General features: G+C 38.7%; 1 protein-coding gene across 1 annotated transcript; it reads left to right on the top strand.

Annotated features, from left to right (window-relative positions):
- The first annotated feature begins 8,464 nt into the window (after positions 1–8,464).
- On the top strand, positions 8,465–18,071 carry PDCD1LG2 (programmed cell death 1 ligand 2). The gene is made up of 8 exons (XM_030005842.1): positions 8,465–8,622; positions 10,205–10,338; positions 10,538–10,606; positions 11,940–12,302; positions 13,393–13,677; positions 14,238–14,378; positions 15,136–15,177; positions 17,448–18,071. The coding sequence occupies exons 3-8, from the start codon at positions 10,552–10,554 to the stop codon at positions 17,528–17,530; spliced, it is 969 nt and encodes a 322-aa protein (XP_029861702.1). The 5' UTR covers positions 8,465–8,622; positions 10,205–10,338; positions 10,538–10,551; the 3' UTR covers positions 17,531–18,071.
- The last annotated feature ends 218 nt before the right edge of the window (positions 18,072–18,289 follow it).

The raw sequence follows: 18,289 nt of genomic DNA, 5'->3' as shown, positions 1-18,289 counted from the left end.
CACTTGTGCTTTTTCTGGGAAAATCAGTTATCTAAGATTTGGGTGTAGAATAGTGTCTACACCCATGTCATCCCTCTAATGGCTCCCACAAAGAAGAAACAGCTGGAATCTCATTGGACCCTGGTTTTATTTTTCTGTTTAAAATAAATGAGTCTGCTGTGCAGTCCTAAGAATGTGAATGCAGCCCTTGGCCCAGGGCTTCACTGCTGGCAGTATTTGATCTAGCTAATGTGAAATTGTGTTTAATATACATCTCAGCAAGCTGCCCTATATAGTAGGATAGAGAAATATATCCCAAAACCATAATGGAGTTGGTAGACCTCAGTTAAGTAAATAGTTACTACATAGTGATTTCCCTAATTCATGGCAGGGCTTGCATATTCTGATACTGATTCTTGCTGTTTGATTCTTCAAGGATGCTATGTGATCTTGAACATCCCCTCCTGCTTCCCAACATGCTTTTAGAGGTCATGCTTTTAGTAGGGGTATCACTGAGGGCGATGGCCAATTTTAATTATTCCTGCAGTGCAAGAATGGCTTTGGAAATATTAGGGCCATTTGTAGAAAAAGCACTGACTCTTCTCCACGCACAAATTTAGTTTCATACCACCACTAGTTTCATATCACTACATAAATAATTCCCCTTCCAGACAATCTGTTCATTTTCTACTTCCTCTTTGAGACTGCAACAGCTGTTTGCATATTAAAGTAAAAGTGAAAAGTCTACTTCTTTTAGTTATTATCAATCTTTGCAAGGCAGTGCTATTAGTGCATGCTTAGTATCATGGAACCGAAGTTGATGTCTTTATCAAGCTCCACCAGACAGCAGGAATTGTTACATTTATCTTTTCCCAGCCGGAGAAAAGGTAAGTTACTGTTGACAGTGCTGTATAGCAGATGAGTAAGATAATGAAATGAGGGGATATAAATGTATTTTTAAATTCTGCAGCTGAACCCTACTGCCCAAAATGCCAATGCTTGAATTCTTGAGCGGTTGATAGGAAGCTTGAAATTTTGCTACTTCATTAGAAAAGCAGGATGTGTGGTGGATAACAGATGATGTGAAAAGACCTGTCCTCTCTAAATAAGCTCTACTTTATATTTCTCTGCATCCAAACCAGAACTTGTCTGATTTAATTTTAGCAATTTTACAAATTAGGCTTTTAGGATAAGCTAAGTGTCTCGGCTTCAGTTTTATGAATATAGGGAGACAGGCCCACATACTCATCCTCCAATGCCATGAGTTGTTTCAGCACAATTACTTTCTACTCGTGACAGAGGGAGAATACGCACCTAACTAAAAGTGTGACACATTTATGTCATGAGAACTAGGTAAGAGGAAATCCTTCCTATCCTAACATAAAAAATGTAGTTAAACACCATATTTGTAATAATATTTTTTTTTCCTTCAGTTAACAATTTTTGCATGCTACTTCAGTGGTTTTGGATAGCTGGAAAATGAAATCCAGCAGGAAGCTAGAGCAGACTCAGCTTCAGTAAGTTGCATTTTGCTTCCTAATGGCCAAGCATTGTTAGATGCCCAAAAGTGCTCTGAAAAGCCTGGATCATGTGCACAATCTAAATTGGCTTACTGGTATTTGAGTTCAGGACTCATTCATTTGAAAAATATAATTATGAACCAGTCTGATGGCCTGTTTTGTGGTGTGGCATTTAGTTTTGTAGAATATGAATGCTATTACTAATAACAATTACATTAAAGAATAACTAATAATAAGAAAAATGGAATCATTGCTATTGGCCTGCAGGGCTTTTCATGGAGCAGCATGCAGAGTGTGTGTCCCTTTTCCCTTTTGACCAAAAAATCAGTGTCCTAGAGTGACATGTACCAATGGTGCATCCTCCAAGCATGGGCTAACCAGCAAAATGGCAGAGATGTTAACAGTGGAATTTTGGCTTTTGCAGATGTTATCAGTGGGACTTCTGGTTTTGCAGCACCTTCTCCCCAATTCCATGTCTCTTCCATATTTCTCTGCTCCTGCAATCTAGGTGATTGTCCCAGCCAAGTACCTGCCAGGTACTGCTGGGCTCATGAGATGCCCCAGGCAGGTCACTGACTCTTGGGCAATTGCTCTGAGCTGTTCCCAAAAGAGGAGTACATGAATAAAACCTATTGTAGCCAGAGCTGGCTCAAAATCAGTAGAAGACAGTGATGGTGACTGTGAAGTAACTTTGGATACCTTTTCTGTCAGGTGGGAAGAGAACAAGGAACACTTTTGTTTTCCTTCCAGAAGAAGTCTCAATACCTGCAGGGAAGCCAGACACCTAGACACAGGGCAGGTAGAGACTCCTTAACAAACAAGTGAGGAAGTAGTGGATGGGGTAGGCAAGCAAAGGGCTAATCAGAAGAGAAGGAACATAGCAATCAACAAAACAAGGCTTCCCTGAGGAGTTCATGCAGGTAGAGAGTCTCCCTTGGTAGCACACTGGTATTCTGCAAAGGCATTTGCTGGGAATCACTATGACTCCAGGTGCGAGATCCATCTTTTACAATGTTTCTGGCAGAGGGTTATCTCCTGCCTTTACCACCTCAAAATGCCTATAGGCTTTGCACAACTTGCACATCATTCACATTTTTCTGCCTTTTTCTTTATTTTCCCATTAATAAATCCTTTAAAAAACGTTATTAATTGCAAGGTGTGTTTGCATAAATACTTCTCCCTAAATAGGCTATTTTTCTTAGTGTGGAAGGCCACAAAGCAAACAAGGCCTTTGAGAGTTGGTGGCAGGTGGAGGGTGAAGATGGAGTTAAGGGAAACAGTGGGCATAAGCATCAGTCAAGAAGAAGTGCCTTAGGAAGTTTCGATTCACCACTCTCACATACTTACAAAAAGAGCACAGATCTCACTTACTGCCATCTCTTCCCTCTTGCTTTTACTGAAACTGTTAGGACATCAGGCAAACTTGACTTTAACTGTAAATCATAGATCAAGCTCAACTCTGGCCCTATGGACTTTTCTCTCTCCTTCAAGTGTTCAGTCAGCCAAACCATTGACTGCTGACAGCTGCCAAAGGGGTCATTGGAGTTTTTCTGGAAGAAGGTCAGGCTACCCAGGAATTACTTTATGTGATAGGGCTACACAGGATAAGTTTACTGAGGAAAAAAAAAAAAAAAGATATAACAGTGGTTTTGGGTTTGTTGAGATGGATTGCTCTGCCCCTGGCAGCAGGAGACACAGTTTCACAGTCTGAGTCAGACTGGAACTGTGAGGCAGGCAATCATCATAGATAGTCCCAAACCAGCCAGGATTCATGGGACTACAGCCACAACCATTATTTGTGCGGAGCTAGAGCACAATTCTTCCAAGTAATGAGGAACTAACTGGAGACAAAAAGTATGTGTGTCCCACCTGTAGCACCAATGCATCCAAGAAACCTGGGAAGAGACCACTGTAACCTCTTTTATGTCTCCCACTCATAATGTGGTCATAAATTAAAAGATAGAGTGACGAGCTGCAGTATGGAAGTAAATAGTACCTAGTAACAGTAAAATGCACAGAGACATCCATTAATAAGGTTGTTTAATAGAATAGAATACTTTATGTTCAAAAGGAGCTCTGGCAGTCACCTAGTCCAACCTTCCACTCAAAGCAGGGCCAACTTAAATCCAATTGCCCAGGCTTTGTCCTGTCAAGTTTGGTGTATTGGCAAGGATGGAGATTCACAACCTGACTTGGCAACAGTGTTTGACTACCCTCATTGTGATTTGGTTTGGGTTTGTTTTGTTTTTTTTTTTTAATAATATGGGTATAGATATAGATGAAAATGAACAGGGCATGTGTTCTGCAAATGTTAGGTAATCATTAAGGGATTCATGTAAAATTAATCTAATGAAAACTAAGAAAATGTAACTTAATAGTTTCATGAATGTAGAACAGTCCTAGTAAATGCAAGTTCAGATGCCAAGGCTGTATACTGCTCTACATGGGTATAAATCCAGCAAAAAATTATGGGTGTAATTAAAAGCAGAATTTGAGCATATAAATTTTAGACAGTGTTTTGAATAAACTTGTTTGGATGCATTTTTCTAGCAGTGCAGAGCACTGAACTCAAGTGTACGGTCAGCATGAAACATCAAAATGAAACTGGAACTGCTCACAAATTCCTAAGAAACTTGGTGGTTTCCTTTTAACACAATTGTTTCATGACAGAAAGCCAGAATAAGATCAGCCTACAAGCTGTGCTATCGGTGCATGTTTTAAACTGATCATGAGAGTTGGATAGTTTCTGCTATCACGCAAATAGGATAGAACTACTTTGTTAAAACTTTGAAAATCTTAGCTGTTTTATGAACCTGATTCTTCCAATGACTGCATAAAGATCTGATGTGAGTATAATGCTGCTAAAATGCAAATCGATATTTACTCTATTTCTGACTGATGGATTGCAGATTTTTTTTCCTATATTCTTAAGATTTGCTTAAATTACATTTATTTTCAAATTATTTGTGGGGAGTGGACTCTGATTCTGAACCAGAGATTGGATAAGTCCCAGATCCTAAACGACGGGTCCCTATAGCTTCAAACCCTGAGGAATAAAGAGTTTTAGAAGCTGAACCTGTCTTGCAACTCGATCTTCTGTCATAGACAAAGGCAGAAGAGTGGTGCTAGTGAGCCTCTTCACATTATGTGTTGGGATGTTGCTGTTCATAAATCTTTCATTCTGAATTTCAGGGAAGACTAGTATGGTGAAAAAAATCTGTATGAATTTGTATCTATATGTTCCTGCTTACTTTCTTTTAGTTGTTATTAAACTCCTACCTGCAGATGGTAGGTTGTTTTGATTGTACAGCAAGTCTGGGGACTTTCACCTTCTGCATTCCCAGGAGGAGCACAGGCTAGGAAGAGGACAATTTCTTGTGCTTCCCTGAAAAGTCTTTCTTTCTGTAGAAGCTGGTGATATCAGAGAAAATTTGCAGTGTATCATGCCAAAGCATTAGCCTGTATTGTTCATTGCTGCTGCTAAGAGCTGAAAGGTGTGTGTTCTCTAGAATACACAGCTGCATTTTAAATGTAATGACATTGTCTTTAACAGAATTTCAACCCAAACTTATCCTAACATCTATGGAAAAAAAAATTTATTTGAGGTTGTGTTAGAATTATTGTATTTGATATTGAAGAAAAAAAGTGACAGTGAAAAAGATATAACAGGTGACAAGTTAAACAATGCAGAGAAAGTAAAAATTCACAGCAAGGATGAGCAAAGAAGGAAGTGAGAAATGATATCTCTTCACCTGAAAGCCGAAGTGAGACGGAGAGCAGACTGAAACAATGCAAATAGGCTGTCACAGGTGATGCGAACATCAGATATAAAGCAATGGACCCAACAGCAGATTGACTGTATAGTGAGGTGGACAACAAGGGACTGCAATAAAGGTGCAACAGCAGAGAAGGAACAGCAGGTGAGAGGGTGTGTGGGTGAAGTGGGTTGGAGAGAAAGTGGGCAGAAGACTTGTGTCCACGGAACATACTGAGACAGGCCTGAGAAACGGACTTTGGACAAATTTTAATATGCACTGCTAGTTTTTTTATGAAATCCTTGAAATGGAAACAAAGTACCTTCTTTCTGATGGTGAGATCTAGAACAGATGTAGTTTGTAAAAGGATCTAATGCTGCTTTTTTTGTTGTTTATTTTCTGACCTAGGATTTTTAAACCTTTTTTTTTAAAAAACTTTTTTTCTTTGTTTTTAAACTGGAAGGAAGATCAGTTTAGTCTTTCATGAGGATGCTGAAAAGTTTGTGTCTTTTTGCACACATGAGAGTATTGGAATGTAGGTTTTGAAACTGCAAGATGCACAGAAGACAAAGGAGTTTCAGTAACAGAGAAAGACAAAGCAAACAAGCAGTGACTGGGACCCCTCAATCTTTTGCAGTGTACATATATGTATGAGAAAATAGCCTGTTTTCCAACAAAATGAGCATAAAACTCAGTTTCATGCACAAAGATCTGAATTACCCCAAAACAAACTAGCTTAGGCATGAGAAGCAGTACAGTCACATTAGCCTGTTATTGCTCTGATGCTTTCTCTGGCCAAACGGAGCCAGGTAGGATGCCATGTTAACACAGCTTGTTTGCTTCTGGTATTCAGGTGAGTTTGTCTTCCTGGGATACTTCCAGAGGGCACTGTTTTGTTTTTGTGCTTTGTGCAGGCACCACCTTTGCAGTACAAAAATACAAAGGCTGTAGAAGGCGAGGGAATAAGAAAAGAGTGATCTGAGCTGACCTGTGTAATGTTACAGAGTATGTCAGTAGCAAAGCAAAAATGTTGAATGTAGGAATGAACAAATCAATTGCAACGTTGCTGTTTCAAATCTATAACAAAGTCTATCAGCTCATGATTTCTCACCAGTCTTTCAGATCACTTGCAACACCTTGTTTGCTAAAGTGCACTTGACAGTTGGTGTGGAGGTGGACACAGGCCACCTGGCCAGCCTGGTGATGTTACCGTCCTCCTCCCAGCTCCCAGCTGTGGAGTGCAATGTCCCTGCTTTCTTCCAGGAACTTTGTAAGAGCACCTGTGTTATACCTGCTGAAACTGAGGATGATCACATCCTAAGGGCTGCCAACATGCTAACTTGGTCTGCAGGGAAATGCAATACAAACAAGAGTCTGTCTACAATCCCTACTTAACTTTAACAGGACCAAGTACCCTTTCCTTAGTCCTTTAATCCTTTAATCTTTCAGACTGAAGTCTGAGTGATTATTGTGAACTTCTATGTATGTTTGACTTCTGCTTTAAACCTGGAGAAGAACTGGTGTGCTTGGATGCTTGTTTAGATTTTTCAACAGTTCTAATTATTCTAGTGGAAGATATGCTCTTGGTCTACAAAACTCCCCTTGCTTACTGCTGCTAAGTGTCATTATGTAAATGCTAAATGAGTTTACTGTTCTTAATCATCTGTTTGCTGGAATACAAATATTTTAATAGCTGAAATGATGTTTCCAGGAAAGGGTTATCAATGTTTTGTTAGGCTATAATATCCCTGAATCAGTGACTGTGCCTCTGGTTGTGTTCGTTTAGTAGATGGCAGAAGAAAGATTCATCCAGCACAGGATCGTTTGTTATCCTTGTGTTGGCAGCAATCATAGAATCAAAGAATGGTTTGTGTTGGAAGGAATCTTTAAAGGTTATCTAGTCCAACTCCCCTGCAATGAGCAGGGACAATCATAGCAAGGCTACTAACCCAAGGTGGTGTCAGAGGGTCTTGTACTACAGTCTTATACTAAGATGCTCCTTTTGTTTAAGAAAAGAGCTATGATCTTTCAGATACACAGATGAAAGGAATAGAATTGAATTCACAGTTCACATTATTCAGATGTGGGTTTCAATCTATTATTACTAAGAAGTAGATTGCACAATATTCTGTGATTTCCATGTTCCTTTGCTTACAAAGCTTCTTGCAAACTCTTCATTATTGTCAACACTGTGGGAGTTGTTACTAACTGAGAAATCATTAACAATTCTGACCAGATTGGTGCCAACCTCCCCGTCAACTCAGTGTTGGTTCACAACCCGAGTGTTCTCCGAAGGTAAGATCCAGTAGCCATAACAATAAACACATGCCAAAGAGATCTATACAAAGCACAGCTACTTAAAAGAAGTATCCCAGCTTTTGCTCAAGAGCTCCATGATTTAAGCGTATAGCAGAGTCTGACGTTCCCCTTTTGCCACCACTTTTACCTCCTGAGGTCATCTTTATAATATACAGCTCTGTTAGGACAAGCATCTCTTCACTTCTGTCTGTAGAACTGAATTAAGTCTATATATCAAAAATGGAATAATATGTTGAAAACGATATTGTGGCCTGGAGCATAGAGCTTGTGCAGTTTGAAATGGGAATGCCAAGTCTAAATTTTCTGAGGGAACAAGAAATATCTTTCTCACTCCTTCCCAGGAGGATGTTTGGCAACAACTCGAGATTTTATGTGGACTGGTGCATTGCATTGGCAAAAAATGACGTTATTTTTGGAGATGAGTGTTATAATCCTTGTGGGTATGTGAGCTGGGGCCAGGACTAAAGTCATAGACATGATCAACTGAATCAAAAGGAGGAAAACTATACATAGTGCTGTTTTGACCTTTGCGGAATTTTAGCAATTTATTATCATTGCCCTCTGGATTTCACTCAGCATTCACTGAGAAAACTTACCAGAATATGTTCCTCTTGGGCCACAGAAAGTCAAGTGTGGGTTTCAACTTAGTACTTTCAGTAAAATAAAAAAGCTGTATTAAAAGAGATTATATTCCTCCCTTTTTCCATTCATATTGTCATGCCTTTGTGTTCATTGTTGCCATTCAAATTTTTAGTCTTGGTCCTTACATCCTCACTGGAACTATTACAACTCATAAAGAGCCATGATGGTTTTCAGATGTCTGATGCTATGGTTTTCATCACCTCAACCCTCAAAGGTTTATTCAGCTTCATTTTCATAATCACACAGCACTGTGTGAAAACTTGCCTTTTCTTCTGCAAGTCGGTCTGGGAAATTCATTTACTGACAGGATCTGAATTGCTGTTGAAATGTCATGCGACTTCATGTTCTCAGATGTGGATTTCAATTCCTGACTTTGCTGCCAGAACCACTGAGTGCTGATTTTTATGGTGCAGTGTTCCTTTGTTATATCACTGTGAAGTTGTAACAGACAGATGATGAATATGCTTTAGAAATGACCTTTTGCTTAAAGGAAAAAAAAGACAGTGCTGTGCATGAATGTGTTACGATAGTTGTGTACAAGGACTACTGCATAGTAGAGGATGGTATATGTTTTACAAAAGGTAGAGAGGAAATGAGGGCTATTCTGTAACAGCGTGAATGATCGGTACTGCAAGCTTGGAGGAAATAACATTCCAGATGCTGGTGCAGACCTTCCTTATGGAAGTATGTCAGGATGCCTGGCAGAGCAACATGATTAAGTTGCATGGGTAGATTGCACTGAGGTTGCGCAACAGGTTGATGTCTACTAGTAAGATCATGGAAATAATGAAGGATGGCTTCTAATACACATCCTTGCTGATAGATACTTGATCCTTCTAATACAGATCCTTGCTGATCACCACAAGCATTCCATGACTCTGCTTTCAGTATCACAAGCGAAAATGTTTCCCTGTTTGGGTTCTTCTATTTATTTATGGTATGTGTACCGTATGTATGTATGGTATGTGTATTTATGGTATGATTTATCACAGATTAAGTAGTGGCAACTCCGTCCTCTGATACATGTAATTAGCTTTCATTTATATGTAGTAAGTCTGCTTACTGTAGTTTGCATATCTACCTTTACTGTGACATAAATGTCACCTTTAGCTGTGACATCAAAAGATAAAAGTCTAAATTTCTAGGAAAAGCCCTCTGATTTTGGCCGCTAATTTTGCTAAAGCTTGAGCCTGTCTTTCTGAGGTACTCAGAGCTCAAAGGTAGAAGCAATCAGAGAAATGCAGCACCTGAGAAAATTAGAGCCAGAATGTTTCAAGCTGAGCCACAAATGAATGGGGAAGTAAAATTTAAAACCCTCTCCAGTAAGGCTAGCTCTGGGGAAGTCTAAAATTGCTCCTTCTGTTCTTTACTTCCTTATGATTATTTCCGGATCTCCTTCACTAATTTTTCAGATTATACTATATGCTGGCATGCTTTATTCAAAGTAATTCTTCCTTCTTTTCTATTATTTCATCAGTTTTGTTTTAAATGTTGTCCCTGGTTTTTGTTTTTTGCTTTTTAGTTATGTTGATCTGTATACAAAAGTACAAACAATAGTTTGGTTATTACTGGAACAGGAAGATACTCACTCTAAAACTGGACTTTCTGCATTATTTCAGGGCAGTTGGTTTACTGTCAGTAATAGAAGGTACTTTGTACATGTCAGGCACTGCCATGTGCATAGTGAAAGAATTAGCAGCGGTAAGTGTTCATACCTAATCCATTCTGAAGCAAACTTTAATTTACCTACCCTGAGATTTCCAGTACCTCACACTGAGTTCCAGGCATCTGCTGGTCTTGAGGTTAAAGAACTTGGACAATAAGTATCCTCAAAAAAGCATGCAAAGTAGAGTTGAAACAAAACCAGGGTTAGCAATCTTGTAAACTAAATCAGGTGTTAGCGCAGGCAGTTAAAAAATTCTGCTTGTGCATGTTTATGAAGCTCTCCCACATGTGAGAAATCAACTGCAATTGATTTTTATTATTCAGGGGTAGAGTTTCAATGTGAAGTTGCTGTAAAAACACTGTCCCATCAGGCTATTTAAGACTGCCTGCAAGCTACAGATCCTGAAAGCCTTACAGGTGAAGTTGTGGAAATGTTTTATTTCTCTTCATTGCCACAGGTCAGTGGTTTGTATTCCATGTGTGTGCATGGGTTGTTTTAATCAGGATTTTCCTTGTTTCTAATGGTAGCCTTGTGTCTGTTTTTAGTTTTGCTGATTTTTAGCTGCGATGGGTTTTGAAGGCTAGCATGGCTATAGTCCACCTCAGCAGGAGAAGGTGGTTGTTGCAAGTTTTGATGCAATACTACTTTTGTTTCAGATCCACCTGAGAAAATGTTGCAGATCCTCCCAATGCTGCTGCTGGAAACACAGCTCTCCATGGTTTCAGGTGAGAGCGAAACTGCCTTTCAATTCCACCAGCAGAACCAATGCAGCAAATACCGCTACGCCCTCAGTGCGTGGGCTTCAGCAGCTCCAGTGACACTTGCACCAATAGCCAGTGATGTCTGGAGCCGCTGCTTTGCGACGTCTCACAGAAGGCACTGTGTACAAATTGAGCACAGGACAGATGCCTGTCACTTTCCACAGCCAGGCTTCTTTAAAGCATAGTGTATTGGCAGCCGAGGCATCCAGCATCATCAGGCACAGCTACGAGAGGGAAGGTGACCAAAGCAACCTAAGCCAATTGTAAAGTAGAGCAACCTCAGTTGCATATAGAGGCAGAGTGAAGTAAAAACACATGTATTCCCCTGCCCACGCCTGTACCAGGAGCAGCTTGGCCAAAACCCAGAAGGGGCTTAGCGCTTTCTCATATTATTTTTTCCCTCATCACAGTTGTATTAAAGTGAATAAACAAACATTGCTAAGAGGAATTGAAGCCTTCCCTGTAAGTATTTCACAAACACATGAAATAAAAGGGATGCATAAACAGTTGCATGAACTTCTCTTTTGAATGTCACTATGAATACTTCCAAGTGCTTCTGAACTAAATCTACCAATATATGGTACATCCAATATAGAAAGTAGTAAGAAGGTATGTTGAATGATGTATCATAAATAACTCTCCTTTATCAATTACACTTCAAAATGGTAAACTTTTCATAACAGTATGAATTTCAGATTTGGTGAATGGCTAAACAGATTACTTTGATATACTTTCTGTAATAACTGCTGCATGTATCTGAGAAGATGCATTGGATCAAATGACACTCACATGGTCCCAGGCTTGTGGAAGACTGTAATTGCTACATAGCAATTCTTCCATGTTACACCTGCTTATCCAATGCAGCTCTGTTTCACAGGGGTTACACTGGATTTTCTCTTTGTGAAGGATGATGAAATTAAATTTACTATTTCCACAATTAACTGTTGCTTTTACTAGAATCTTAGGACATATGTGTCCTAAGTTTCATAGTTTCATAATAGTGCTCCCTGCGTATTCACTGACTCAGCCTTAAGTTATTTCTAAAATGTAAAAAAAACCCTTGCTTGTTTTGTCCTTGTCTTTCAGACTCTGTAATCTATACAGAATATAGATGATTCACTATAAATATGACTGACATAGTAAAAATGTTAGTGTGAGTAGGAAAAAAAACGCGTAAAACTTTTAGTTAAACTAGTAACTATATGGCTGACTACGTGACACCTTTTCGCCCAAATGTAAGGAAAATCAGAACATATTTTAATACAAAAAATGAAACTCTTTTCTTTTCCTGCTGTAGCTTTATTTACAGTTGAAGTTCCCCAACAGCTGTACGTTGTGGAGTATGGGAGCAATGTGACCATGGAATGCAGATTCCCTGTGAACGGCTCATTAAACCTAGGACTCCTGACTGTTGTTTGGGAGCAAAAAAGGCAGGGCCAGTCGAAATCAAGAGAGGTGTACACGCTCCGCAAGGGGAAGACTTCCTCTCTATCCCAACATCACGATAACATAGGAAGAGCAGCACTTCTGCACAGTGAACTGAAATTGGGACGAGCTCTCCTTCAGATCACCAGCGTGAAGATCACAGATGCAGGATCATACCTTTGTCTCATTGACTACCAGGGGGTGGACTACAAGTACATTACTTTGGAAGTAAAAGGTTAGTGGCCGAGTTGAATGTAAGTATATATTCATTGAGATGTCTCTACTCAATTCCTACAGGCTTGTAGAAATTGAGTAATTTGGAGGAATTTGTTGCTAATTCTCTCACCACGACCCAGTGCTCAGCCTCCAGGTGAACCAAAGAAGTTGTCGTGGTGCTGGCTGGTCTTTGCTTCAACAGCCAGCTGAGCTTCTCCAGGAGCAGCCTGTGCCAGAGTGGGAGAACGAATGCTCCCCCTCTGCCCTTCATCCCTCTTCCTTCTTCCCACACCCTCTTCTGCAGTGTCCCCACCTCTCAATTGACCCCCTGCCCTGTTGGGCCACCTCTGGCCATTCCCAAAAGTTTTCCAGAGGTGCTTTAATTTACTTAGGAGCCCTGCTGCAACAACCCAAGTGGCTGGGAATTCTCCAAGTGATGGCAGCTGCCAGAGCAAGGAAGTGTGATTTTTCTGTGTTCATTGAAGCCAAATGGACATTAGTAATAAAGGCATATGTTACTGGATAGCATGATAGATTAGTCCTTTGAAAGGCCTCTGGTGTTTCCCACTAACTGCAGTATGTCTGTGTGATATAAGGCAGCATTCACTTCTCATCCAGGCATTTAAATAACGAGATTTGTCAAATAAAAAAATAGATACAGCCATTTTTAAGACCCACATTGGTTCCTCTGAACTGTCCTTACAGAAATTCTAAGTTCATTTTGTTCTAATATGATGAAGATATCACACTTGTTTATAACCTGTGATAAAACAAACATTAAAACCAGCCTTTTTCTTGAAGCGGCATATTCAAAAAGTGAAAGTAGAGTCCCATGAGACTTCACTTGTTTCCTCTGTACTGATAGATTATAAATTCAGTGTCAACTGCTGCCTTGTATAAAGTAGCAGAGTAAGTTCTGTCACTGTAGGCATGAGAAGATTGAGTAATGGATATTGAATTGTTCGACAGAACACCCTTCATTATTTCAAATAAGTGTACCTCAGGTACAGCCATAGACAAAATATGGCATTAAAGAGAAGACAGGAAAGTGAAGTGGGAAGATTACTATTGTTGCATAAAGTAATTTCACTCAACTTCTTCTTATGCAGCATCTTACAAAAGAATAAACACACAAGTAATGAGAAAACCAGGTGAAGACAAGTTTGTTTTTATGTGCCAGTCAGAAGGCTTTCCTTTGGCAGAGGTTTTCTGGCAAAATGAGAAGAACTTCAATCTCAGTGGATCTGCAAATACCACCTATACGCTGACCACAGATGGTCTTTACAATGTCACCAGCATCCTGACGTTCAAACCAAGTATGAGTGAGAACTACAGCTGCGTGTTCTGGAATAAAGAACTGAATGGAGAAACTTCAGCTCACATTTCCACTTTAGGTTCGTATCACCTTGGACTTGCACAAGACAGAGAGTATTTCTACATACATCATGCCCTATGATCCATCACTGGAATTTGGTTCTAGAAAACAGTGTAATATTGGTGCTCTGGAAAAGAAACAAGTCAGCATTATTTATGCCTTTGAAGCCTCAGCTAGCTTGCAGTCCAACAAACCAGTCTGTCATTTTTCTGTATATTTTAATTTCAGGATAGCTCCCATTATTTGGCTGCCAGTAAGAGGAAATTCTTTAATCTGCAAGGGTGTCTTCCCTGATCTAGACTTCTAATTAATTGTTCTTCAGATGGGATACAGATAAATTGCAGTAGTGCTTACTCAAATGCCATACAAATGAGAGATTTGACTCATTTTTTGTAAAGCTTCTTATAGTAATATTGCAGAATAAAGTATTCATAAAATAAGTGTAAAACACTATGCTGATAAATTTTAAGAATCTTTTGTTCAGTCAGAGCAAGACTTTGGAGAATCAGAACTGATAACTTCATAAATGATGCCTGTTTTGTAAGTTATAAATTTACTTTCTTTTCATGTTTTTGACAGCTTTAATGAGTACACAGTATAGTGGACAAAAATCCCCGATCTTATTTATTGTCCCCACATGTGTGATGGTAGCTGTCCTTCCCTCTGCACTAATAATCTTTAAAAAGAGAAAATCATTCAAGAATGGGCAACCCAGAAAAGGTACATTTTTCTTCAGATAGTGGATCTTTTCACTTATTCTTTATTTTTTCTGTGAATGAGCTTTTGGAATTTTTAGTGACGCTAGGCATGCTTGTGTGACTTTGGTCACATTTTATTTCTAGGTGAGCTCTGTTCTAAAATGAAATCTTGGATCATTTGAATTGGGTTTTATTTTCCTCACCTTGTTACTTACATGAGACAAGGTATATGGGAAGATACATTTATTTATCTGACCAGCTGCTATTCTGTAAAGAACACAAACAAGCTTTGGCTTGGGTAAGGAGGGATGTAAAAACGTAGTTTGAATAGTGTTTTTCTTCATGGCTAAAAAGACAGTGTAGCTATGGCTTATGACACAGAATTTTTATTTTTGATCTCCATTAAGGGTCTATAACTAACATGGTATGCTGTACTGGACTATTACGAATAGTATTTCTTTCCTTGTTTGTAAGTAAGTGCAACAGTGGAAAAGTAATAAAGCAAACAGGCTATTATTCTAGTCTTTTCTTGACTATGAATAGACTCCAGTAAACTCAGACAAATGTATTTATTTTCATGAAATGAAAGTCTTGCTATTAAGGACTTCAGAATTTTGTTCAAAATTTGTAAAAGAAAAGAAGTGTAGAGAAGTTCATGAATTTGGTATGAGTTAATAATAAACTTAAAGCTCAGTTTAATCTAAAAGTTTGTTGAATTGTATTGCTTCTTTCAAATCTAGAAATGCTTAAGCTAAATTTGTATATATTTACTTTAACAGAGAGGAAAAGAAAACTGAACCCTAACCTGAAAGATGAGAACAGTAAGTCATAGGGTTTTCTATATTTATGCTTACAGCTTTTTCTTGCTTACAGCTAAAGTCTTTATAAATCTGTAGATGTTACATCATAATAATGATACATCAAAATAGATAATAATGTTAATATATTACATATATATTACATCATAATAATTACATCAATAATTACATCAATATAATTACATCATAATAATGTTACATCAAAATAGACGCTAGTTTTGAATTTAAATTCAACTTTTCTTCAATTTTCTAAAAATGCAGTATCTAACATTATGACTTTCTCACAGGCGATGTAAAAATTTATAAATGTTTGTTCCCTTTTACTGAGATACAGATAGCTTGCATACATAGCTTGGTATACATCTCTGCATACTAACTGCAGTTCTAGTAGCCTCAGCTGAGTAGGATACACACAGAAAGCTGGTTGTTCTGGACGGCATCAAGATTTTTGTGGCAATAGTCTGCTCAGGCCACAGGTTTTAACAACAAATACAATAATACCTCATTTATCTGGAATATTAGATCATCCACTGAGCCACTTCTCATCTTATGAGTATGTGACTTTTCTAGACATCCTGGAATTTTCACATTACAGAGGGAAGGTAATGCCTAAAAAAGTATCAGGATGCATATAACTGTCCTGTACTAAAATTAAACTGGAAAAAAGAAATCACCATAGAAAACTATAAAGCAATATGATGAGAAAGCTCTTAAAACACCTACTTATATAAATCAGTTTTGTCACCTATAAATAAAAGTCAGATAGGTTAATGTATTGTCAGGAGAGAGGCTGTGGCCAACGTTAGGTACGGTGGTATCGGGTTCAGCTGTATTTCCTTGGTGTCCAACCAGACCCTAACACAGCCTAATGAGGCTAGCCCTGAGGCTGCCTAATGTGCTCCAGGAATATGAATGATTCTCCCCCAAGGAGCAAAAATGAAGCAAAACTGTGATGCAGCTGACCAAGTGGCCTGAAGAAACAATACGTAGCAGTTTCTGGATGCATAGGCAGCTTTGGGCTTTTCCAAGGACAAGATTTACTTGAGAAGCCACCCATGTTTCTCACTGCTAAAAAATCATACATCAGGAATTCACCAGCTTAAAAAAAACTTTCATAGGTGAAATGAAAACTAGGGATTGGACAGAGAGGGCATGAATTCACTGATTCCCATGCCACCTTAGACTGTAGTGCTTGCATCTCACCCATAGCTGTCCAATTCACTACTATCGGTAGATACTACAGTCAAAATGACACTTTCAGAAAAACACTTTCACCTTTCAGAAATCAGCACTTGCTGTAGTCAAACGCCCCTTCTTATTTTTCACGTGATGGTGTGAAACTTCAGTGGAATTATGCCATGTGCAAATGAACAGAAGCCCAAGGCAAGCAGCAATCTGGAGGACAGCGTTGGTGCATGCCCGGACACAATTCCAGTGCACGTTGTCCGAGTGCAGCGTGGCTTCCCATGGCTTGGTGTATTACTGTTGTAGATTTTTTTCACTTTGTAGGCCCTAGCCTTGTCTGTGCACTTACTGAAATGAAGAAATTAAAGGAGAGGTAGCTGCTTTTTGTGGTTTTCTTTTACTTCTTCATTTTAATGACTGAAAATCTTTGTGCAGTGTGCAGTAAGTCATATGACAAACATTTATATTTCTGCGCATCATATATTTTTAAGCAACACTGGAAAGAACCTTTTTTCCATGATGAGTAGGTAGTTGAAGCATGAAAGCCACAGATAACTTTACCAGAGATCCTTGGAAATGACCCATATGGCCCTGGTTACAGGAACAAGGATTGTTCATGTTATCATGTTAACTTACAGCTCAAGCTGTATCAGCACTGAAGATGTAGGACATTTGACCTCATTGGTGAAGTCCCTGTTCTGCAAACTTTTATTCAGATGCACAGATTTTACTGACAAGCATTCCTGTGGATGCTATCTAACCAGATTTCAGTTCTGTTATTTCATTTATGTGGCTGATAGTCAGTGATAGCTTTGATGTAATAGAAAATTCAGAATTTGGACCACAGATAAGAGAGAGAGAGAGAGAGAGAGAGAACTCTTCCCTCTGAAAAGATTGCAACAGGATGTCTCTGTAATTAATGGCAGCTTTAAGGAGCCATTGTAACTTCAGCATGGCCCAGAAAAGCTTGCATACAATGAAGATAGGGCTTTCACTCTTTTACCACTCAGTTGTTAAAATCAGGGTATTTATTTGCTTAAATTATTGCAGATTTTTAAAATAATACTATTCCATTTTCTTTCTTTAAGGAGATGATTTTAACTCTCAAACTGAGGCTTTATACTTGTCGACTGTCACAGCTTCAAGAGACAGTGGGAGTGTGGGTCTGTGAAAAGTATTCATCTCCCATGCCGTAATTTGCACATTTTGTATCTGGTTTTGGGGACTTCAAAGGAAAGTTACAGCACTTTAGCTTTGGGATGAACAGTGAACTCATGGGGATTTATTGGCACTGCAGCAATGGAAAGCTATGCCTCTTCAGAAACCATATCCTGAAGTTACTGAGAATTATGCTGTCATCAAATGTGGTTTACCATTGTGAAGAGGTTATCTGAGTGCCTTTGATACACTTTACTTATGGACTTACTCAAGGAATTTTTGTTTAAGAATGCCTTTATTAACTGTTCCAGTCTCAGGAACGGTGCTTGGATTCAAACATCTTGTGGGAATTTGAATGAAAACTGCATACGCTATCTTATGTCTAAACAGTCATCTTTCAAGTGGAGACATCATTACATGCCCGTATCTCATTTCCAAGCTTTCCAACACATTAAACTGGAAATTACCACAAGTACGCACCAGCATGGCAATATATGGAAGATATTTCATATAACAAAATCAATAAGAGGTTGAAGTTAAATCAAAGGACAAGACAAAAACAAAATCCCAACACCAACAGTAAATCAACATTATATCACAGAAGAGAATTTTTAAGCACAGTCTATGTAAAACTGCATAAGTAAGTCAGGTAAAAAACCATGAACTGTGATGCTATACTATGTGACATTAAGAACTTTTACATTTAAACTGATTACTCAACAGAATTTTCTTTAGGAGGAATTTGGAAGCAAAAGTGAAAATGAAGCTCAGC

Source organism: Aquila chrysaetos, chromosome Z, assembly GCF_900496995.4.
Source record: "Aquila chrysaetos chrysaetos chromosome Z, bAquChr1.4, whole genome shotgun sequence".
Taxonomy (NCBI): Eukaryota; Metazoa; Chordata; class Aves; order Accipitriformes; family Accipitridae; genus Aquila; species Aquila chrysaetos.
The sequence above is the reverse complement of the archived record's forward strand: the minus strand, read 5'-3'. Positions and strand labels throughout refer to the sequence as shown.